This window comes from Bidens hawaiensis, unplaced genomic scaffold, assembly GCF_021521415.1.
Source record: "Bidens hawaiensis isolate Kalapana, Puna unplaced genomic scaffold, B.hawaiensis_p1.1 tig00040116_1, whole genome shotgun sequence".
NCBI classification, from domain to species: domain Eukaryota; kingdom Viridiplantae; phylum Streptophyta; class Magnoliopsida; order Asterales; family Asteraceae; genus Bidens; species Bidens hawaiensis.
The window spans coordinates 154,925-179,862 of NW_027497077.1; the positions used below are offsets into that span (position 1 = coordinate 154,925).

The 24,938-nt window shown below is 38.3% G+C and overlaps 1 protein-coding gene across 1 annotated transcript; it reads left to right on the forward strand.

Moving 5' to 3' along the window:
* The first annotated feature begins 20,282 nt into the window (after nucleotides 1-20,282).
* Nucleotides 20,283-24,417, forward strand: LOC143591870 (protein PAT1 homolog). The gene is made up of 4 exons (XM_077071941.1): nucleotides 20,283-20,617; nucleotides 20,905-21,047; nucleotides 21,239-21,283; nucleotides 21,832-24,417. Exons 1-4 carry the CDS (start codon nucleotides 20,548-20,550, stop codon nucleotides 24,052-24,054), a joined length of 2,481 nt encoding a protein of 826 aa, XP_076928056.1. The 5' UTR covers nucleotides 20,283-20,547; the 3' UTR covers nucleotides 24,055-24,417.
* The last annotated feature ends 521 nt before the right edge of the window (nucleotides 24,418-24,938 follow it).

The window sequence follows — 24,938 nt, forward strand, 5'->3', positions numbered from 1 at the left end:
AATATATATAGATTGTTTCTTCTATGAAGAATATATATAGTATGGGTAATAGTAATGGTTCTTTTAATAGATATTACGTGACGTTCCTCTTATGGATATTTATACAAGGTTAAGGTATTAATACGTGTCTTCGGATACGTGAAGGAATGTATGAGAATGAATTGTATGTTGCCTGATTAACTAGAACTCACTCAGCGTAGCTGACTTTTAGTATGCACGCAGGTATTTGTTTAATGAGCTAGCATATAAGGAGGGCACATGACATGGATTGAATGGCTGGCATCTGAATATGGAAGATGGAAGAAATGATGTTTTAAATATGATGTTGTATATTATGTTTTAAAGAAAATATTGAATGTTTTGTATCGAATGATTAAAGTTAACGTTTTCGCGAAAGTTTTAATAAACTCTGATTTGTAGAACTGAGTTTATGAGTAAATCTAACGTTCAAAGTAGGGCACCGGCAACTGGGCCTTACATCAATTTTATAATTATTATTATCATTATTATTGTTCTTGTTCGTAATATTATTACTATTACTAGTATTATTTATGTTTGCTTTCTTTACATTAATAACATAGATATTTTATAAAGTAATATATATATAAAAGTCGGAAAATCTAAGACGAAAATGAGTCTTTATAATGAACAAAAATTTGGGTTATTATGCGAGTTATTATCACATACATACATATATAACGATTTTATGGAGAAAATTAAAAGTTCAACGACGAGAAAACGACAAGTCTAGAGGTTCGGGTTATCCAATTTATGTGTATTAAATGTTATAAACATATTTTAATATAAAAGAGATTGTTTAAAAGTGTTAAAAAAATAAATAACAAAAACCGGGTCCAGGGGGCTCGAACCCGCGCCTGGACCGGTTCCAGAGTTTTAACCAACCACGCACCGCAATCAGGTTGGTGTGTTAATCTTATTAGAGAAACCAGTTTGATTATATATAACCTACTTACAGAACCCAATTTCAGCCATAAACCCTAGAATTTAAAATGCCCAATTCGTTCATAGATTGATTAAATTGAGTTGGGGTTATCCTTAATTGGTTAAAGGCGATCATGAAGGATGCTTTAATTACTCTGTTTTGATCTTAAAACGGGTATTGATAGCTTTGTTTAGTAAAACTGAGTTAGGGTTTGGGTTCGCTATGGTGCAGAGGTGGTGTAGGGTGATTTAAATGAAATATAAACGCGTTTATATAGGGTTTAGGAATCGGTTAGCCGCGGTTCTTTTTTGGTATTGTTAGCTGTCAATTGGTCATACATTCTACAATTAAAATATGTCGGTGTACACGATTTTGGTTAAAAATTGATTTGGCAAGATCAATTTCGTTTATTATGCCCGAAAATTGAGGTCCAAGCCAAAAAAGGGGGGTCTTTGTCGGCGACGGTGGTGGAGAGAAAGGAGGGAAAGAATATTTTTTGTTTATTTGCTAATTGGTCCCTGATCTATGGTTGTGGGTTCAAAAGTGAATTAAAGTTAGTTGGGGGTTGATTTTGCATGTTGTTCATAGTTATAATGAATTATATAAAAAGAAAATAAATAAAAAAATTAAACAAATACAGACTTTATTGATAAAATACCCGAACCCGAACCCGGGTCGGGTAATGATTACAAATATAAAAGATACGAAAACCTGAAATGTCACATATATAAACAATGTATCTGGGTTTATGATAGGTTGGCCATTCAAAAGATAAATAAAGAGATATCGGTGTGTTGGTGTAACAAGTTGTGCTTAAGCACTTGACGTTTAATATACGTGTGTTTTTGAAGCATATTCGTTGTGTTCTTAGTGTGTTTGTTTATATAATCTTGAATCACCTTGTGTTAGCTTCCGCATAATCACGAGTCTGTGTGATATCACATTGAAAGATCCGCTCTAAGGACTTACAATTGGTATCAGAGCCTATTGACCTATCTAGGCTCAGTTGTGATATCATAGATTCAAGTATTGTATTATTTTGGTTGTTTGTGTGGCTACAGGGGTTGTTTTTCCGGTGATACTGTTGTCGGAGAAGAATAGAGGTTTTATTGGTTGAACATTGACTCGATCTTGGTTAAAATTTAAATCCCAGAATTTTCGGGATTTGATTTGTTACCAAAACTATCCATTCAAAGCTTCTTTGGGAATCTTGGAAGTTCTCATGTATGTCAGTCGTGCATTGGCCTGTATGTCCCTTGTTCTTCGTCCGTTAAAGATGAGGAATACGTGAATGTCGTCTCCATACTCGGCCATCTTCAATTTATACCCAAATTAGTCGAAATATTACAAAAATTATCAATGTGCTGGAACAGAGAGTAAAGCACGACGACGTGCTTTCGGAAGCACGGCTCCTGTTGTTGCTAATGTTTCAGTTTCCTTTGATTTTGACTTTTGGTTGACCACGATTCGTGTTGTTTTGGGAACGGCTCGTGTTTTTAATACTGACTTCTACCCTATTCAGATTCGAACCCTCGTTTCTAACCGGTTATAACAATTGGGTTTATTGGTTTGTCGGGTATTCATGCCAAGATCCAAAACCCGAATTGTTTCTTTCACTTAAACCTCAACAATCAAACTTCAATAATCCATTCATCCTATACTAGTAGAATAACACGTATTATTTTTGGGTTTAGACCTGATTTGGTCAATTTGAGAGATTTTAGGGTTAAACTAGACCTAGAATGATGAATTTGAACAAAACAATTGTTAAATTAACATACCTTTAGTTCGAGATTGAAGAATTGATGAAGGGATTAGTGAAATTAGGGTTGGTCGGCGGTTTATCGTCCAGAAAACGAAGTGGTTGTTAGGGTTAATGGTCTGGAAAGTTATTTTATTAATTTAAAATTCGTAACTGCACTGGGACCAAAAGCACGGCGCCGTGCTTTTGAAAGCACGGTACCGTGCTGCATGGTGCAGACAGTATTTCTTTTGATTTTTGTTTATTTGTCGAGTTGGTTCGTTTTTAACTGGTTTTATTTTCTGGTTAGTTTAAGACAGTAATTAAAAATCCTAAATTTCATTAAAACATAAAACATAAAACCTAAAGACATAATTAAACAAAGAGGAAATGAAAAGTACAACAACTCTTGATCCTAACACATAGTACTAGTGGGAGCAACTTCAAGACGAAACAAAGTCGGGACTTCAACGACCACCATTTCCGAACAAGTCCTGGATGTGTGGTGCTGCTCGTTTGGCTTCCAAGAGCTCGTCAAGCTTTTTTTTCGAGCTTAGCGATTTCTCGGTTGAGAAAGTTGAGCTTGGAAGCCACATCTTTGTGGTGGCCATCCACAATATGGAAGTTTTCGAACCTAAGCAGGTCGACTTTGTTAATTAACTCGACTACGCGAGCTTCGGTTTTAATGTTGCTTTCAACTTGATCTCTTATGATGCATTGGAGCCTCATGACCTCCTCCTGAAGGTATGAGGAGGATTCATGTTGCTTTCCCTTTCTTACTGGCCTCCATTCAACCCTTTTGCCTTCCATTTAGGTAATGTTGTTTTTTGTGTGAATGGGATACTGAGTTTATGCATGCATTATATAGAGACTGGAAAGTTGAACACGGCCCCGTGCTTCCAAAAGCACGGGCCCGTGCTGCTAGGGGAATAAATGTTTCTGAGTTAGAGAATTGTACGGAGTCAGCACGTATCATGCTGAAGATTCTGGGGTGACCACGACCTTGTGCTTAGCGAAGCACGGCCCGTGCTTTTTGTCACGAGTAATTTTCTTGTGATTTTCAGCAAAATGCGAGAGCTGGAATTTTTGGAATGATGTTTTAGTTTGTTATTTTAGAAGTTTAGTTATCCTAAAAATTACTTTTCATTAAAAGGTCCTAAGACAATTACGGGATAAGCCCGATTTTTCTAGAAACAAGAAAATATTCGGGTGAAGCCCGAAATCCTAACACATTGTGCGTAATGCACTTGTTTACACATAAAAGCATAAAATTAAGTTTCCTAGATTTCTCCGAACGACTCTCCTCCTCCATATGGTCCTGGTGGTGGAAAGTACGTGAAACCGAGAACTTGAAACTAGAGTTGTTCATTGATGTCTCGGAGTTCCATTTTAATATTTTCCACTGATTCGGTGAGTTGGACGAGGCGCATCTCCGCAAGGAGATTCATTTTGGTGAGTTCTTTGACGAGTTCTTGAAATTTCAAGAGAAGCTCGGTTTTGGAAACATGGCGGGCATCGTTTCTCGGGTGTCGGGAAATGGGGATTGCTTCACTCATCTCAGTAGGCATGTTGAATCTTCAGAGACTATTGGTTTTGTTTTGGTTGGTGCAAGGAATGCAATGACACAATGTGCCTTTTATAGCCAATCAGCAACCCAAGCACGGCCCCATGCTTTTGGAAGCACGGCCCGTGTCTTTGTTTTGACAATTCTGTTACAAACCAGTCTAACTGAGATTTTTTCAGCGAAGATTCCGGTCCGCAATTTTTGGCACGGGACCGTGCTTTTGGAAGCACGCCCCCGTGTTTTTATCTTTTCTTTTTGTAATAATTTATTTACAAGGCCTAGTTTTGGGAAGGTCTTGGCCAGACCTTGTTTCCTTGATTTCTTATTTAGGGAGTTGAAGGGTTATTACCTCCAGAACTTCTTCAAATGGACCATCGATATATGGCTTTAATCGATGTCCATTTACTTTGAACTTTTGGCCATTTGCATTTGAGATCTCAACTGTCCCATAGTCAAAAACTGATTCAACTACGTATGGACCTGTCCATCGAGACTTCAATTTTCTTGGAAAAAGACGTAAACGAGCGTTGTATAACTGTGACATTCGTCAATTTTGAGTCTCGTTTGTATTCGTTTTTGTATTCGTTTATCATGTAAACCGACCCATTTTGTAAACCAAAGCTTATGATATAATTAAAATGATGGATTTTATGTTACAATATTGTTTTAAACTTGTTGGGTCTTGAAAACATTCTTTTTGGTCCTTAAAATACCTTAAAATGACTTAGACCAAACTTTGGGGACTATTATTGCCATTTACCAAACACTTGTTTGACCATTTCAACCATCACATGCATCTTTACCCTATTTGTATGAACCATACTCTTACCATTATTAAAGCAAGGCTCCATACACCATTTTGGTTGTTCATCTTCTCCAAAATCTCTCTCAAATCCAAGTATTCATCTTCAACATTTTGTTATTTTGATTTCTTAAGGTCAACTAACTATAGTCTTTCATTTTAACTTGTTCATCTAATATTACTAACACTTGAATATGGTGGTACAACATACATATAATACACATCCTTGTTTCCTTTATTTGTTACTACACCGACTCCGGTTGGTTAAGTTTCGAATGTCATAAGGCAAGGCTTCATGGAGGACTTCGTGTTCTTGATATATATACACACACACATAACTTATTATACATATCACTTATGACTAACTTCTAACCCTTTTAGTTTGTTCATCTTATTTACAAGTTCCATGGTGTGGGTTTGTATAAGACTAACCTCGGCTTAACCGAAACTAGTCCAAACCGGAAACCGAACTTTTGTTTACTAGTTTTGTGAAAATAGTTGTTTAAACATGTTTATTGCTAGATTTGAGTTTCAAAAATCATTTTTACAAGTTCTTTGATATTAAGCATATAGAATCCATCTATGAACTCGTTGGGAGATGGAAACCGAACTAAACCGAAACTTTTGCTTAAAAGACTTGTAGTTAACTTTTTAGTTGTAAAATTTAAGTTTTCTTCATTTATAAACCAATATACAAGTTCTATGATATTTGGGCATGTAGAAACCATCTATGAACTATTTGTGAGATGGAGACCGAACCAAACCGAACTATACCGACTTTTACTCGCTTAAGACACACAAGTGTGTTTTTAGCTATCAAGACTTGTATATTTCTTTAAAAATAGTTTACAAACTGATTTTAATTATTTTCTTAAGTACTTGGAATTGTTGGATCCAACTTGATCTCATCACATAGTTTGGACCGACAAAACCGAACACTCGCTTAACGTGCGTTGTTAGTTCTAAACAATAGATCTACATACTTGGTTAAGTGTTAGTATATTTTAATGAGTTATCTCATAACAATTAATATGTTGGAAAGTTGACTTTGGGTTTGACCATTTGTCAAGACCCGAATCGACAACCCGAACACTCGTTAAAAACCCGTTTTTGTATCTTTGTCCCAAAGGAACTTGCATTTTAGCATTTTTCCCACCTTATTACTTAACATTGGTTAAGTAAATATTAAGGTTAGATACTTTAACCCGGTTTCGAGCAAACTTACATTTTTAAAGGATTGTTATTATAAATTCTTAAATAGTAACATTTTAAACCTTGAACTTTAATTGTTTACTTTTTGCAACAATTATTTTATTTAAAGATCTTCAAGACAACCATTCTAAATCCAAGATTTTATTGTCATTTAGGCCTTGCTCGTTAAACTTCATTCATCTTTTACCGATCAAGTTTTATACTTGAAAGTGAGTAACTTCATACCCCGTTTTCTATCTTTTGTTTTGGGGTGACATTTCATACTTATTCAAATCAAATGCTTTATACTTGAGTCTTAAACCACAAACGTTGTTGTATACTTTACTTGAATAATTGCTCGATTTGGTGTTCTATGCTTATATGCCTATGTGTTTATCGCTTTCGGTTGGTGGAATCTATAAATCCTAGACTACTTGGCATCCCCTTGTAGCAAGGTGTCGTTAACGTAATGCAATTAACGATATTCTATTAAATCCTAGACTACTTGGCAATCCCTTGTAGCTAGTTGGCGCTAACGTAATTCTATTAGCGATTGTCAATTTATCCAAGTTTATAGCTATTATGTATGGTTTTGTATACTAGTTTTGTGGCTATTCATACTATATATCTATTGTTCAAACTTATGAATTGCTCACCAACCTTTGTGTTGACAACTTTATTTTATGAAATGTTACAGGTTTGCATCTAGGTTGATTATGGAGTTCGGTGAAGAAAATGACACAAATACCGTTAGGATATTAGCAAAAATGAACAATATTTGATTTGCTATATTTTGCTGTATTTTGTTGTATCTGACTTATGAATATTTGGTTATGTGATATTTTCGATATTGTGAAATGAAATGAGTTTGTTAAATATTGTCGCTTTAAATAGTGTCATGCGCTTATGAGCAATCGTTACACCTCGGCATGTTCCGCCGCCTTTGGTCGGGGTGTGACAGATTGGTATCAGAGCCATGACAATTAAGATAGGTGGTTAGACGTAACGACCTAGAATTGTTATGCTTAGGGTCCTACACGTGTGTTCATACGTGTTTACTCTATTTTATTGTTCATATCGCATGTTTATTTATGAACTTGTTTAAAATTCACCAATATCCTAATGTTCACGTACACACACTTTCATAGTATTTCCAAGGTATCCTTGCTTAAAATGCAAAAAGTAGATTTTTATTGTGTTTTATGGATTACAAGATTAACTTGGATCCCGTTGTTTCAAATCCCTTAAAGGTTGCGTTTATATCGGATTTGTAGCCATCATAGAAAACAAGACATTATAAAATGACCATTTGACAAAAAGATTCCAAGGATCGAAGGTGATTTACTTACCTGGGATGGTTGAGTTATAATGCTCGTTTTCTAGGCCATAAACCGTGTTATAAATGTTAATTCTTTAAGTAGTCGAATGCGAGCGTTCCGGTCGCCATCCTAATTTTTCGGTGTTAAAACAATATGGCTACGGTGATTTCGTGGACTAGTGTTTTGGCATGAAGTTGTATCACGATTTATTGTGTTATCATTGTTATTTGAGTCTAAAACATGAAAAATTCGCGGTGGTTATGTGCACATGTTTGGACTCCAACGTGGTGTTTTATAAAACCTTTTATTTAGTGTTGGAATATCAATTCATGGTGATTTCATGCGCGATTCTTCCGACTCTATAAATCTAAAAATCTCAAATTTTCAAGCCTTAACTATCTCAAAAAAAAATCATTTACGTTTTGTTTACGGTTTTGTTATTTATAAACAAAGTTTTATATTTTATCTAACACTAACATCTTCTCCATACTAACTCTAGGATTCACAAATCAAAAATCGAAATCTCATTTTATTTTATACACCTTTATATTCATTTCCTTTTATCCAAAACTTAACCCGTTTTCTTTATAAATGTTAGCATGCCTCCGCTAAGACGCCAACCGCGATATGACTCCACCCGACGTATGGCCGCTCTCGTCGCCAAGCAAATGGCCGTGGTGATTCCCGAACTTATGACCCAAATACAAGCAAACCAACCCGCACCCGTTGTTGCACCTATTGAACCCAAACCCGCATCCTACCTGCTTAAACAATTTACCAGTGCCAACCCGTCCGAATTCTTTGGAACCAACTTTGCGACTACCTTGTTGTAATGGTTCGAATCTGTGGAGAATATGTTTTTACACAGCGAATTCCCCGAAGCGAAAAAGACAAACTTCGCTTCAAGCAGGTTTAGGGGAACCACCCTAACATGGTGGGGTAGTGTTATGCACCTTCAAGTTACGGATGTGGCCATGGCTCTTCCATGGGCCGAGCTCAAGGCACTTATGAAGAAGAAATTCTGTCCTAAACACGAGATCCAAAAGCTTGAGGAAGAATTTTGGAACCTAAAACAAGAAAGTGGTGATAATGACGCTTACTCGCTCCGTTTCTACGAGCTAAGCGTTCTTGTACCTCACTTGGTTACCCCACCAGAACGTGAAATTGACAAATATATTGGGGGTTTACCGATGAAAATCCGGGACTCGGTCATGAGTAGCAAACCCGCGAACCTTGAGGAAGCCATCACGTTAGCCGGTTGGCTATCGGAATATCACGTGAAGGCGGGTACCCTAACCCTCAAGAAAGCAAGTGAGAAAGACAAGCCCGAGCCCGCACCGCAAGCCAAGGTTGAACCCACACCACAAGCCATAAACTACTCAAACTCCTCCCGACACAACAATAACAACAACAACAAGAAGGAACCCAAAAACAACTACCGAAACTTTGCCGTTACCCAACCTCAACAACAAACCCAAGCTCCCCAAAACCAAAGACCCTATACCGGTCCTTACCCGCTATGTAACGCTTGCCAATTTCACCACCCAACAAACTCGCCTTGTCGCCAATGTACCATTTGTAACCGACTTGGCCATCTCAACACCACTTGCCGATCCGCCCAACGAACCAACCCAACCAACCAAACCAACCAAGAACTTTTCCCCAAAATTCCCAAAACCGATGTGCACCCTACCCACCAAACCAACCCCAACCACCCCGAGCTTGTTACAATTGTGGAGATCCAAACCATTTCCGCAACAATTTCCCTCGCCTCACCTTTGCTAACCAAACCATGACCGTACCTTACTACCAAACCCAAGCTTACCAAGTCCAAACCTATCAACCCCAAATTCCCCAACTCAATGTACCATTCATCCAACCCATCCAAGCAATCCAAGCACCACCTCCACCTCCACAACAAGCACCTCAAGTCAACCATGGTAATCAAGGGCGAGCTTTTATGATGAATGCAAATCAAGCTCAAATGGAAAACGATGTTGTGAACGGTATGTTTTTGGTGAACTATCATTTGGCTTCTATTTTATTTGATACCGGTGCTGATAGAAGTTTTATTTCTTTGAAATTTGAGTCGAAACTTGCGATGCCTCGAACTAAGCTTACCCGACCGTTCTCTGCTGAAGTCTCCAATGGCAATTCTATTACCATCAATTCCCTCGTCTGCGATTGTTCTCTTATTCTTTCTAAGCATAAATTCTCCATCGATCTCATCCCGATGCGAATGGGTAGCTTCGATGTCATAGTAGGCATGGATTGGTTATCTTTGTATCGTGCCGAAGTCGTTTGTTTTGATAAATTCATTCGCATCCCGCTCGTCAACGGTAAAATTCTTAAGGTCTTTGGAAACACAACGTCACGAAGGCTAAACCTTATGTCGTGTGCTCAATCGCAAAAGTACTTACGCCAAAAGTACGTTCCGTTTCTAGCTCTCTCGGTGACAAAAGACAAAAAGGAAAGGAAGATCCAAGATATTCCTATTGTTCGTGATTTCCTTGATATCTTTCCCGATGATGTTACCGGTCTTCCTCCTGTTCATCCGAGTGAATTCCAAATCGATCTTGTACCCGGCGCGATGCCCGTGGCCAAGGCTCCTTATCGTCTAATCCCGTCGGAAATGCAAGAACTATCAAACCAACTCGAATAACTTTCCGATAAAGGCTTCATTCGTCCAAGCTCTTCTCCTTGGGGCGCTCCCGTTCTCTTCGTGAAAAAAAAGGATGGTTCGTTCCGTATGTGCATTGATTATCGTGAACTCAACAAGCTTACTATTAAAAATCGTTATCCATTGCCACGTATAGACGACTTATTCGACCAACTTCAAGGCGCAACTTGTTTCTCCAAAATTGATCTTCGATCGGGTTATCATCAATTACGTGTTTGCGAAGAAGACATTCCAAAAACCGCTTTCCGTACTCGATATGGACATTTCGAATTTTTGGTTATGCCCTTCGGGTTAACAAATGCACCCGCGGTATTTATGGACCTCATGAACCGCGTTTGCAAACCATTCCTTGATAAATTCGTTATTGTCTTTATTGATGACATCCTTATCTTTTCTAAATCCAAAGTCGAACATGAACATCATTTGCGTTCCATTCTCGAACTCCTTAGAAACGAACAACTCTATGCCAAATTCTCCAAATGTGAATTTTGGCTCGAGGAAGTTCAATTTTTGGGGCATATCGTAAACGACAAAGGTATTCATGTTGATCCCGCTAAAATTGAGGCCGTTAAGGATTGGAAAACTCCAACGACTCCCACGGAAATTCGATCCTTCCTCGGTTTGGCCGGATATTATCGGCGTTTCATTCGGAATTTTTCCAAGATCTCTTTGCCTCTTACCTCTCTCACCCATAAGGGACAACCCTTCGATTGGGGTTCGAAGCAAGAGGAAGCCTTTTGTACTCTCAAGGACATGCTTTGCAATGCTCCTATTCTAACCCTTCCTGATGGAAACGACGATTTTGTTGTATTTTGTGATGCCTCCTATCAAGGCCTTGGTTGTGTTCTCATGCAACGAGGTCAAGTCATCGCATACGCATCAAGGCAACTTAAGGTCAACGAGAAGAACTATACGACTCACGATCTCGAACTTGGTGCCGTCGTTTTCGCTCTCAAAATCTGGAGACATTACCTTTATGGTACAAAATGTGTGGTTTTTACCGATCATAAAAGCCTTCAACACATTTTCGACCAAAAAGATCTCAACATGAGAAAACGAAGATGGGCCGAATTACTTAGTTATTACGATTGCGAGATTCGCTACCACCCCGGTAAAGCGAATGTTGTCGCCGACGCCCTAAGTCGAAAGGTTAATGTTAAATCCGTTCTACTTCTAAGCGTCATTGTTCAAACCGATCTTCAAATTCGTATCGTTCAAGCTCAACGCACCTTCATCGAATAAGGTAATATGTATGACGAAATGTCATGTGGAGCCGAACTTCAACTCGAAACCAAACCCGATGGTCTTTTGTATTTTCTCAATCGTTTGTGGGTTCCCGATCGCGATGACCTTCGTACTTGTATTCTCGACGAAGCTCATAATTCGCATTATTCCGTTCTTCCCGGTGCGGATAAGATGTATTTCGATCTTCGTGCTACCTTTTGGTGGCCGGGTATGAAAAAAAACGTAGCGTGGTTTGTATCTAAATGTCTTACTTGCTCGAAAGTCAAAGCCAAACATCAAAGACCTTTTGGTCTACTCGAGCAACCACCGATTCCAGTTTGGAAATGGGAAGACATTGCTATGGACTTTATCACCAAATTACCCAAAACCCAGAAAGGCAACGATAGCATTTGGGTGATCATCGATCGATTAACCAAATCTGCTCATTTCATTCCGATTCGCGAGAAGTACTCTGTCGAGCAGCTTGCTCAAATCTATGTTCGGGAAATCGTGTGTCGACACGGTTTGCCATTGTCTATCATCTCCGATCGCGATGCCCGTTTTACCTCTCGTTTTTGGCGATCTCTTCAAGAAGCTTTGGGAACACGTCTCGATCTTAGCATCGCTTATCATCCTCAAAAGGACGGTCAATCCGAACGTACAATCCAAACACTCGAGGATATGCTACGAGCATGTGTTCTTGATTTCGGTGGGAATTGGGATTCTCATCTTCCGTTCATCGAGTTCTCCTACAACAATAGCTACCACTCTAGCATTGGTGTGGCTCCTTTTCAAGCTCTCTACGGTCGTAAATGTCGTTCCCCGATTTGTTGGAACGAAATCGGTGAAGCTCAAATCACGGGACCCGAGATGGTCCAAGAAGCCACCGATGTCATTAATCAAATCCGTAAGAATCTCCTAGCCGCTAGAAATCGTCAAAAGAGTTACGCCGATATATGGCGAAAACCTATCGAATTTAATGTTGACGACATTGTCCTTTTAAAAGTATCTCCTTGGAAGGGGGTAGTCCGTTTTGGAAAGAAGGGTAAACTGGCTCCTCGTTTCGTTGGTCCTTTTAAAATCCTTGAACGTGTTGGGAAGGTGGCTTATCGACTCGAACTACCGGAAGAACTTGCCGATGTTCATCCGACTTTTCATGTATCAAATCTTAAGAAGTGCTTAGCCGAGGGTAATCTCCATATACCTCTCGACGAAGTACATGTCGATGATTCGATGATCATGGTTGAACGACCCGTTGAGATCATGATCGCAGCGAGAAGAAAACCAAGCGTAGTCGTATTCGGTTAGTCAAAGTTCGATGGGAATCACGGCGTGGCGCGGAGTTCACTTGGTTACGAGAAGACACAATGAAGGAGAAGTATCCACACTTGTTTGCATCATCATCGTCATCTTAATTTCGGGACGAAATTTCCTAAAGTAGGGGATACTGTGACATTCGTCAATTTCGGGTCTCGTTTGTATTCGTTTTTGTATTCGTTTATCATGTAAACTGACCCATTTTGTAAACCAAAGCTTATGATATATTCAAAATGATGGATTTTATGTTACAATATTGTTTTACACTTGTTGGGTCTTGAAAACATTATTTTTGGTCCTTAAAACTCCTTAAAATGACTTAAACCAAACTTTGGGGACTATAATTGCCATTTACCAAAAACTTGTTTGACCATTTCAACCATCACATGCATCTTTACCCTATTTGTATGAACCATACTCTTACCATTATAAAAACAAGGCTCCATATACCATTTTGGTGGTTCATCTTCTCCAAAATCTCTCTCAAATCCAAGTATTCATCTTCAACATTTTGTTACTTTGATTTCTTAAGGTCAACTAACTATAGTCTTTCATTTTAACTTGTTCATCTAATATTACTAACACTTGAATATGGTGGTACAACATATATATAATACACACCCCTTGTTTCCTTTATTTGTTACTTCACCGACTCCGGTTGGTTAAGTTTCGAATTTCATAAGGCAAGGCTTCATGGAGGACTTCGTGTTCTTGATATATATATACACACACATAACTTATTATACATATCACTTATGACTAACTTCTAACCCTTTTAGTTTGTTCATATCATTTACAAGTTCCATGGTGTGGGTTTGTATAAGACTAACCTCGGTTTAAGCGAAACTAGTCCAAACCGGAAACCAAACTTTTGTTTACTACTTTTGTTAAAATAGTTGTTTAAACATGTTTATTGCTATATTTGAGTTTCAAAAATCATTTTTACAAGTTCTTTGATATTAAGCATATGGAATCCATCTATGAACTCGTTGGGAGATGGAAACCGAACTAAACCGAAACTTTTGCTTAAAAGACTCGTTGGGAGATGGAATCCATCATTTTGGCCCTATCAACTTTTAGTCCTTCTTGAAAAATCTTGTGACCGAGAACAATGCCTTCCTTTACCATAAAGTGACATTTTTCCCAGTTAAGCACTAGATTCAATTCTTCACACCTAGCTAACATTTTGTCTAGGTTTTTCAGACAATGATCGAAGGAGTCTCCAAAGACTGAGAAATCGTCCATGAAAACTTCCATACAGTTTTCGATCATTACATAGTCCAAATGTCATTCTTCGGTAAGAGAAGGTTCCGTATGGACATGTAAAAGTGGTTTTCTCCTGATCCTCAGGAGCAATGGGAATTTGAAAATATCCGGAGAATCCGTCAAGAAAACAGTAGAACATTTTTCCAGATAATCGCTCAAGCATTTGATCGATAAAAGGAAGTGGAAAATGATCTTTTCTTGTGGCGTCATTAAGCTTCCGGTAGTCAATGCTAACTCGCTAGCTTATGATGGTTCTCATTGGTATCAGCTCGCCCTTCTCGTTCATTACGACTGTCATTCCTCCCTTCTTGGGTACTACTTGAACGGGACTTACCCAAGGTGAATCTTAGATTGAGTAGATTAATCCGGCATCAAGTAGTTTGATTACTTCCTTCTTCACCACATCTTGCATGTTGGGATTGAGACGTCTTTGATGTTGGACCACGGGTTTGTATTCTTCTTCCATGAAGATTTTGTGAGTACAAAAGGAGGGACTGATGCCCTTGATATCCATGATCTTCCATGCAATAGCCTTCTTATGGTTTTTGAGAACCTTAAGAAGTTCGTCTTTCTCTTCTTTAGAAAGGTGAGATGAAATAATTACTGGAAGTTGAGAGTCTTTTTCTAGAAAAGCATATTCGAGATGTTTTGGCAATTCTTTTAACTCTAAGGCTGGTGGTTCTTCAATTGATGGTTTTGATTTTTCATTACATTCAGTGATCTCATATACTATTTCTGATGTATCCTGATAGTTATTGACAGTATTGAGATTATCATTTTCTAAATTGGGTTTGGTAATAGTGTCAGTTAAGATTTGCGTTTCTAATGAGGTATTAATGGAAGAATTTCGCACATAGCAACTCACGTTAGAATCGATGATGTCGACACAGTATAATGTGTCATCGTGTTGTTGCGGATATTGCATAGATTTTCCTATGTAAAAAGTGATTGCCTCGTCATTGACCCTAAGAGTGAGCTTGTCGGTGCAAACATCAGTAATAGCCTTTGCGGTGGCTAAAAAGGGTCTTCCTAAAATCAGAGGTACACTTTTGTCTTCCTCCATGTCTAGAATCACAAAATCTACTGGGAAAATAAACTTGTCTATTTTGACAAGCATGTTTTCAACAATGCCCCGAGGATATTTATTAGATCGGTCAGCTAACTGAATGCTCATGCGGGTGGGATTTGGTTCTCCTATCCCTAGTTTTGCAAAAACCGCATAAGACATCAAATTAATACTAGCTCCTAGGTCAGCCAGGGCATTGCTAACAGACAAATTTCCTATAAGGCAAGGGATAGTAAAGTTCCCTGGATCGGTCATTTTTGTTGGTAGCTTGCTTTGGAGGACTGCTGAACATTTTTCACTTAGGGTGACATGCGAGAGCTCCTCCAGCTTCCTTTTGTTTGTCAGTACTTCTTTGAGAAACTTGGCATATGTCGGCATTTGAGCGATGGATTCGACAAAAGTGATGTTGATATGGAGTTGTTTGAAGAGTTCTAAAAACTTCCCGTACTGAGCTTCCAATCATTCCTGCTTCAGTCTTCCAGGGTATGGAATAGATGGAACGTGCAGACTGGCTCCTTGGGTTGTATGGTGCCTGTTAGGATCAGTCTTTCTTGCGTTTTATCAGGGGATTCCTTCTCCATAACTGGTTCTGAAGTTGGTGAGGCAACGGTGGTCGTACAGCTTCTGAGTGTAACAGCGTTAGCTGTCGCATTTGGGTTGGCGATTGTGTTGCTTGGAAGAGTGCCAGGTGGTCTTTCGGATAATTGTTGGGCAATTTGTCCGATTTGAGTTTCTAGATTCTGTAGTGATGCTTGTTGACTTTTAAGATCGGCTTCATGTTTTAATAACACTCCGCTGATATCAACAGCTCTTGAGTCGGCCTTCTTTTCTGCTTCATTTGTTTTGGTCATCAGTTGGATTAACATTTCTTCGATCTTCGAGTAGCTTGGGTTTTGATGGCTACTGGAACTTTGATCTTGAAATTGAGGTTTAGGTTGGAAGGGTTGATTCATCGGTCTTTTTTCGAATCCAGGTAAGGATGGAGTGTTGCCTCCATCCTTCCAGCTGAAATTCGGGCGGTTTCTCCATCCTGGATTGTAGTTATTGCTGAAAGCGTTAATTTGTCGAGCGATGAAATCGACTTCTTCTAAAGCCATGATGACTTGTTTACAGTCACTCGTCTTATGATTTCCTCCACAAGTGTCACAGGTGAGTCTGGTTTTTGATAGCTCGACTTGAAGTTGTTCGAATTTTTTAGAAAGAGCTTCAAGATGTGCTGTGACAAGAGTGTTGGAATCAACGTGGTGCATTCCTTTATGGGTAGTTGTAGATCTTGGTGGGTTGTAAGCGAAACTCTTCTTTGCGGCCTTCTCCAAGACTTCAAATGCTTCGTTAGGTGATTTGGATCCCAAGTCTCCACCAGCGATCTGGTCGATGGCCTGTTTGTTTTGACTGGATTGTGCATCAAAGAAAGTTTGAACTTGTAACCATACGCTTAGTCCATGATGTGGACATCTTCTCAGAAGACTTTTGTATCTTTCCCATGCTGCGTGTAACGACTCATCATCATCGGTCCGGAATCCGGTAATGCTGGCTTGGTATTTGGCAGTTTTATCAGGCGGAAAATATTTGAGGAGAAACTGTTCAACCATCTGGTCCCAAGTGGTGATGGAACCAGAGGAAATAGATTCTATCCATTCTAGGGCTTGGCCCCTTAGAGAGAAAGGATAGAGTTTAAGCTTGATTTGATCGTCTGAACAGTTTTGAAGTTTAAAGGTTCCGCAGATTCGTAGGAATCGAGATATGTGAGAAAGAGGGTCTTCGTCGAGGAGACCATGAAATTGAACTGAATTTTCTACCATGTGAATGGTGCTTGATTTGATTTCGAAATTTTCGGTAATTTCGGGTGGAGCCACTCCATTGTCGTAGCCTTTGAGAGTTGGTTTGGCATACTGGCTCATGTTCGGCTCATTGTTCTGGGCCACCATCATTTATTCGGTTTGATTTTCTCCTGATGTGGTGGCGTCTACTGATTCGTCTTTGATTGCTTCGACGGTTTCTGCAGTCCGTTTATGTGCTCGTCGACAAAAGAGTCGTTCCGGTTTAGAAATTGGAGAAACAAGCTCAGGCTAAAAAGTAGAGGACATTCATGGGACTAAATCAAAATGAAAACTAAAGTAAAAGTTAGCTATGGTTAGTCTAAGTTAAACTATGAGTTAGGCTAAGCTATTTAAAACTAAGGTCTAAGTTAATTAAGCTAAAGTCAAGTAAGGTAAATAAAGGTAAAAAGTAGGCTAGCCGTAAAATTATATATTTTAGTTTTTAGTAAAAAAAATAAAGATAAAATAAAATAGAAGTTAAAAAATTGTACAATTATAGACAATGATTAAATTAAATCTTGGATCGTTCTTAGAAACGTACCAGTACCCGGCAACGGCGCCAAAAACTTGATGCGTGTGCGCGTGTGGTAGTAAAATATAATAGGATGGGATGATTTGCTTTTGCACAAGATCGTGTTTTAAATTTATAAAAGTGATTTCTACAAAGACTAAACACACACAAAATAGGCAAGTGTACCTATCGTATATGTAGAATAGTATTTGTAAGAACCAAGTGTCGATCCGTGGACACAAATGTTTCTAATAATAAATCTTTGTTTTATTTTAATCGGAGGTTTTAATCATTTTGGGGTTAATTTTTAAACTATTTATAAAATATAAATACTTATATATAATATATAGGTGACCAAGGTGAGAGATTCTAAACAAGTAGTTCAATTATAGGAAGGTTACCATCTAAGATCAAGAATCCACTCCATTTTAGCATTGATAATTGATAAATAAACATGTGGTAGACTTGCCGTAATAATATATGATAGATAGCTCCTTAAGCCTTAAGTGAGAATCTTTGGCACGAAGGAGGTAGCATGAGCATTTTAAAGTCCATTCTTTCTTAATGTCATGCCACCTCAATAATGTCAATTTAAGTTGGCAAGTAGTTTCATAAAGTAGAAAGATTAGGATTGACTTCGATTTCTCAAATACCAATTCTAACAACTTCGGGTGGTTGTAGTTAACTCACACAACCTCCCCTTGGTTGATTTATGTAGGTTATAATTACACATTCCATTAACATATGACTTCTTTAACTAATTTGATATCCTAAGAAAAGCCATTTTCGGATTACCAAGGCTTAGAGAAACACATCATAACTTATATCTCATCATTTCTAAGTACAATATAAGGATCCGTGTTTCGATAATGTATCAAAGTATTTCTATTTTTTAAGAACATGAATCGATCATGAATGATTGCAAATGGGATGACAATCACCAACTTTGAATTAGTGATTTAAGATAGTGAAACATTTCTCATCAAAAGATAATTGTAGTATAACCATGTACTTTACTAGACTAACCCACATGTTTTATATAATCATCAAGCAAAACAAAGCTTCTTCATAGATATTAGATGGTGAATGGAGTTTAACTCATGATGAGCATTATTATGAACATTAGGATGGATGATAATAACAAACACATGATTAAACTAGAACAATCTAACCAAATGTGGATGAATCTTCCTTCTTAATGATGATGGTGGATGGATGATGATGATTGATGGTGATGACCTCCAAGCCTTCAAACTCTTCACTAGATCTTCAATGTGAGTGTTAGTGTGTGTTTTTATAAGTGAAAACCGGATAGAACTCTCTTCAAGGCACACCAAATGAATGCAACATGAACCACTATTTATAGGCAATCTGGAGAGAAAGGCACGACCCCGTTTCCACGTAGGCACGCCCCCGTGTTTTATAGTGACATGTGCTAAATTCATTTTGTCTTTTCTGGTAAACGTCCACGGCCCCGTGTCCACGTAGGCACGACCCCGTGCTTTTGTTCCCAGTTTTTGTTTTTTCTTGTAGATTTTTGTCTTTTCTGGTTCCAGAAGTATGGGGGCGTGTTTCTTGAGGCATGGGGGCGTGTTTCTTTGTTTTTCTTGTGTTTTCTTATATTTTTGTTCGTCTTTTCGCTTGTTTCTTAGTTTGGGGCTTGGTTTCACCTGAAATTACATTTTATTATGATAAGTAGTCTTTTATGCTATGTTATTTGAAAGAAATTGCAGTTTTTAGAGATTATTTGATGCCGAAAAGATGTATAATTTTATGTACATCAGCCCACTTAACTGTGGAGTTTTCATGTGCTTCATGGCAAACTAAGCCTAAAACGCGTTGATTATTTTAAGAGGTGGAGATATTACTTATGAACCAAAAATCTTTCCTGTCCACGAGCGATGCGAGATTTGACTAGGGTGTACAGTTGGTTCATGTTAATATTTTATGAAAATTTTGTATCGTTAGAGGATGTGTATTTATACAATATTAATGACTTATCTTATTGTGTGACTAGGGGTATTGACATATGTTGTTTTGATTTGAACCTCTCAACACAGTTCCTCTATGGTGTCATGTTGGTGGTCGATTGTTGGTCATAACCTGCCCCACAATTTTATATGTGCTAGAATCGGTGGTTGAGGATTTACTGAATTGATGATTTACCACAAAGATATTCGAAGGTAGTATTGATCATAAGGGGTGTTTATTGATACAAAATTCTAGCTTGGGTTGGCTTTAGTGTAAACAAGTTTGGGTTGGTTTTATGATGAACCAATAAACAATTAATTATAAATAAGTTATTGTACTAGACAATAACGTTTTGCTTAGAAGATTTATTTTTTATTTATAACCGATTGGGATCACAAATCTAATTTCATACATAAAATCTTTCAACATTGTTAATATACTCAACATAAAATCTATTTAGTTTATTCGGTTTGCTTGATTTACAACCATTACCAAAACGAGAACTCTAAATTAGCTTCTAAATCATCTGATGTTAGGTGAACTTTATGTAATTAAACAAAGATTCACAAACGGTAATTATCCAGATTTGACCCGTACATGATATAACGCAATTGCCAGTTTCCGAAACCCTCTCTCCGACCTCCTTCCAGTGTTTTGTCAACGCATCTGTCGAAATATCGTCGGTTCACTCAAATCCACCATCTTCAAAAGTCGATTAGAAACATCTACAGTCGGTTCAGAGATAGCCGGAATTCGATTTAAACCCTTTGTTGGACTATCCTATCCACGTAAATAATTCTTCACACCAACAATAATAATTAAATCAAAATATATATTGTAGGCTACCGATCTAGAATCGTTGAAAATGAAAATCAAGGCTTTTCCGTTGGACCTTTATAAGCCACTTTTTATACTCCACAACAAATCCTAATATATCTTCTTCTTCTTCTTCTTCTTCACAAACCCTAACATATACATACATCAATCTAGGTTTTCGTTTACTCCAATTATTTGTTAATTAACCACATCCATCGTCATCTAGGGTTTATATATCATTCACAATTCAGATTCTTCTTCATCAATTTCCGTATTTCGTTTCCAGTTTCTGGATTCACAGTCGACGACTTGTAATATGGATAGATTCGGAGGCTCTGGAGTTCTTAATCAGGATCCTAATCAGCAGCTTGATTCCAATTCATCAGGTATATATACATATATATATGTGTGTGTGTGTATGTATTACTACGCTTATTGTTCGATTTGAAATCTAGGGTTTAGACTGTGTTGAGGCTGTATAGATCTAGTTTTCGTTTGTTTGATTTGAAATTTTGATTTATGTTTTAAGTTATAGAATTGTGATGTGAATTTGTTATACTGATTAGGTTTTGTGTGTGTGTGTGTTAGATTTAGCTACAGTTCGAATATTTAAGTTTTGTTATACTGTGTGTGTAGCAGTATTTGACTTGAAGTTATAAATTTTGATATGTAGGCGGTGCGCTATTTGATGCGTCACAGTATGCGTTTTTCGGTAATCAAGTTCTTGAAGAAGTTGAGTTGGGAGGTTTGGAGGATGATGGTGAGCTTTCGGAAGCTAAGTTTGAGGAGGAAGAGTTTCTGTTGGAGCAAGAAGAGGTATATAAGACTTAAGATTTATTTAATGTCTCAATTTCTTTGTCTCGAAGTTGGTGTCATTTCTTGTTTAAAAGACTTGCATGATGACATTTGATTAATAGAGAGAATTTTGCTTATTTCATCAATTTGCTGCGACATGTGGATATTGGGGAATGTGTAAAATGTGAAATGATATTGTTCTTATGTTTCAGGTTGTGTTTCCAGGAATCAGCGATCTTTCGACCTCATTTTCAAAGGTTAGCTTCACTGCTATGAATGGTTATTGATTTGCGTCTGTCATTTTAATTTTATGGTCTTTACCTCTAGCAGGATGGAGTAAATAATTCTTAAAATCAAGGATTTCAAGTCTGGTTTTTTTGTATTTAATTTAAACAGAACAAAGTTTTTGGAAAATTCTTGTTACTTGTTAAATTCGAATGGCTTTCAATATCAAAGGTGCAATTTGTTACTGTCTGCTTTATGAAAGTATGCCAATAGGTAACTGAAACTTGATACTGTTGCACCATGACATGGAGGGAGCTAGCTCTAATACTTTCTATATCCATCATGTTTATGTAGTTTTATTAAATCTTTACTTTTTATTTGTAGTGATTGTATTACTGGAGTAATTAACTGGTCATATGGAGAAGTGTTATATCAAAATAAAGTAGCATTGAATCTTTAATTCTTATTTGTAGAGTTTTTTTTACACTTATTCTAAGTCTATAAATTATTTCTAGAAGTTTACTGTCACTTGATTTAGTGACTCTTTTTGATATATTGGTTTTCTTATATCTTTCTGCAGCTCAACAAAGATGTCATGGGATCAAGTGCCGGAGGTTTTGGTGATCGAGGATCCAGAGAAAGTGAATACACCAACTGGGTGCTTGATCAAGATAATTTTGGATCAGAAAGCGGCCAACAAACCAATAAATGGTCAAACTCTCCATTTCCTCTTCAAGATCCCTCGACGCTTCTTCAAAGAACACCATCCTATGAAAACCAATATCTTCACAGAACATCATCATACCCCGAGCAACACCAGCCGCACAAACTTAACCAACACTTAATAGATGAATCAACGAATCTCCATAGAACATCATCTTACCCCGAGCAACATCAACCACACAACCTTAACCAACACCTGATAGATAAATCTAAGAATCTCCATAGAACATCGTCTTACCCTGAACAGCAGCAACACCACCATCCTAGCCAGCATTTGCATCTATCTAGTGAATCCGTTCCTGTTCCCAAATCATCTTTCATCCCATACCCCTCTCTAGGTGGCAGCGGGTCCCCCCAGTTTTCACTAAATCAGCAACCACGTCATGTTAACCCTCCGTTTCATGCCACTGGGCCCCACATGGGACCTACGTGTTCAACTATATCTCCACAGGTTCAGATGGGTGGGATGCCATACGGGTCGCCCCTTGGCGGGAATTTGAATTTGCCTCAGTTTCGTCCTCCTGCTCCAGCTCTCAACAACCGGATACAAAACCAATTTGGTGGAAATTTGCCTGATCTTTCAAACGGTTTGATGCAACAGCATTTTACTCACAATTTGCAGCCTCAACAACACAGGATGCACCATCAATTTCAGCCTCCATTTGGTGGTCAATTAACCGGGTTGCAGCCACTAATGAGCCACCGTCCACCTATGATGAACAATATGGAACCCCTTGGGATGGGTTCACGAGATGTGAGACCCAATTCATTGGCCAGAGGTAGACCGGGCCAGGGCCCAGGACCAGGCCCGAGATATTTCCAATCGGGCTTTGACACCAGTGGATGGCCACAGTTCAAATCAAAATACATGACATCATCAGAGATTGAGAACATCGTCAGAATGCAACTTGCTGCTACACACAGTAACGATCCATATGTGGACGATTATTATCACCAAGCTTGCTTAGCCAACAAATCTAGTGGTGCAAAATTAAGACACCATTTTTGCCCGACCCAGTTAAGGGATTGCTCACCCCAAGCCCGTGCTGCTAACGAACCACACGCGTTTCTTCAAGTTGATGCTTTAGGTCGGGTTTCTTTCTCTTCTATACGCCGTCCCCGCCCGCTTCTTGAAGTTGATCCGCCAATGTCAACTGCTGGCGGGCCCACTGACCAGAAAACGCTGGACAAACCATTGGAACAAGAACCTCTGCTTGCAGCTAGAGTCGCAATTGAAGACGGTGTTTGTCTTCTTCTTGATGTTGATGATATCGATCGTTTTCTACAGTTCAATAAGCTTCCGGATGGTGGGGCCCAGTTAAGGCAAAGGCGACAAGTTCTTCTTGAAGGTTTAGCAACATCACTTCAGCTTGTTGACCTGTTAGGCAAGAACGATCAAACGATTGACTCAGGTTCAAAGGACGATCTCATCTTTTTACGGTTGGTTTCTCTTCCAAAGGGTCGGAAGCTTCTCTCGAGTTATCTCAAACATCTTGACCCGGGAAGCGAGTTGACTCGTGTAGTTTGCATGGCAATTTTCCGTCATTTAAGGTTTATATTTGGATCTCTTCCGATTGATCCACAATCAGCTGAAACTTTTAATAATCTTGTAAGTAGCGTTTCATCTTCAGTGCGCGGAATGGAGCTTAGATCATTGGCTACCTGTCTGGCATCTGTGGTTTGTTCTACAGGGCAACCGCCACTTCGTCCTGTTGGAAGTCCTGCAGGGGACGGGGCTTCTGTTGTGTTAAAATCTGTACTAGAAAGAGGAACCGAGCTTTTAACCGATCCAAATGCTGCGGCTAACTGCAGCCCCGCGAATCGTGCTTTGTGGCAGGCGTCTTTTGATTCTTTTTTTGCGCTTCTCACTAGATACTGTGTTAGCAAATATGAGGGTGTTGTCCAGTCATTTCTGAGTAAGGGGCGTGACATGTCGGTTATCGGGTCCGATGCTGCAAAAGCTATCAGTGTGGAAATGCCCGTTGAGCTCTTGCGGGCCAGTCTTCCTCATACGAATGAAAAGCAGAAGAAGGTGTTATTGGAATTTGCTCAGCGGTCGATGCCTGTTAATCAGGCATAATGAAGTTTATATGAAAAGAGTGATGGGCTGACTGATGAATAAGATAAAAGCAATGATAGAAAGTAAGTTTGCTTCTTTTATTATTACAGTCTTTACATGTTTTTATGTCTTTTGTGTTTTATGATGAAACTTAGTTGTGTACTTGGTGGGAACTGGAGCTTATTTTGTTGCTCTAATGTGATGTAGTAATGGGATGTAGAAGGTTAGGAATGTGTATAGGGTTGGCCATTGATATTCAAGGAGATGGGAGCCTGCAAAGTTTTTGAATGAATCCTCCTTTTGTTTTACAGTTTTAGAACTCATTATATGTTTGTTTTGCATATGAAGTTTTACTTTTATTTTAACCAAAGTCAGATATGATTGGTTTGGTTTCTTAGTTATTGTACTGTTGTCTCTGTGTGTATATATATGGAATGTGATAGGAACAAAGGTGAATAAATTTATAGCATCCACATCAGGCTGGTTTTTGGCGTTTTTGCTCGGATGATGATGAGGATAGCGCTCGGATGAGGATAATGAATATTTATAGACAACAGATCTTATACATCGACTTGCAACAGATTTTGAAAATTGTCTAGCTAAGTTATAAAACTTACATAGTGGTGACTTGCTAACATGACATTTGAAAATTGTGTAGATAAGTTCTAAAACATATGTTTAGAACCTATTATTTTAAATAGCAATATATTAGAAAGTAAATTTGTGATAAAAACACAAGTGAATTTGATATAACTTGCTAACATGACACATTTTTAAAAGGTTAAAGTGGATATTAATGGAAGATGCTCTAAGTAACAAAACGTGTGGAGATAACTTGGCCTCATATAATATTCTTTGTGGTCTTAATGTCCCCGGCTCTAGTTGATATTGAAGATCAAAGTTTA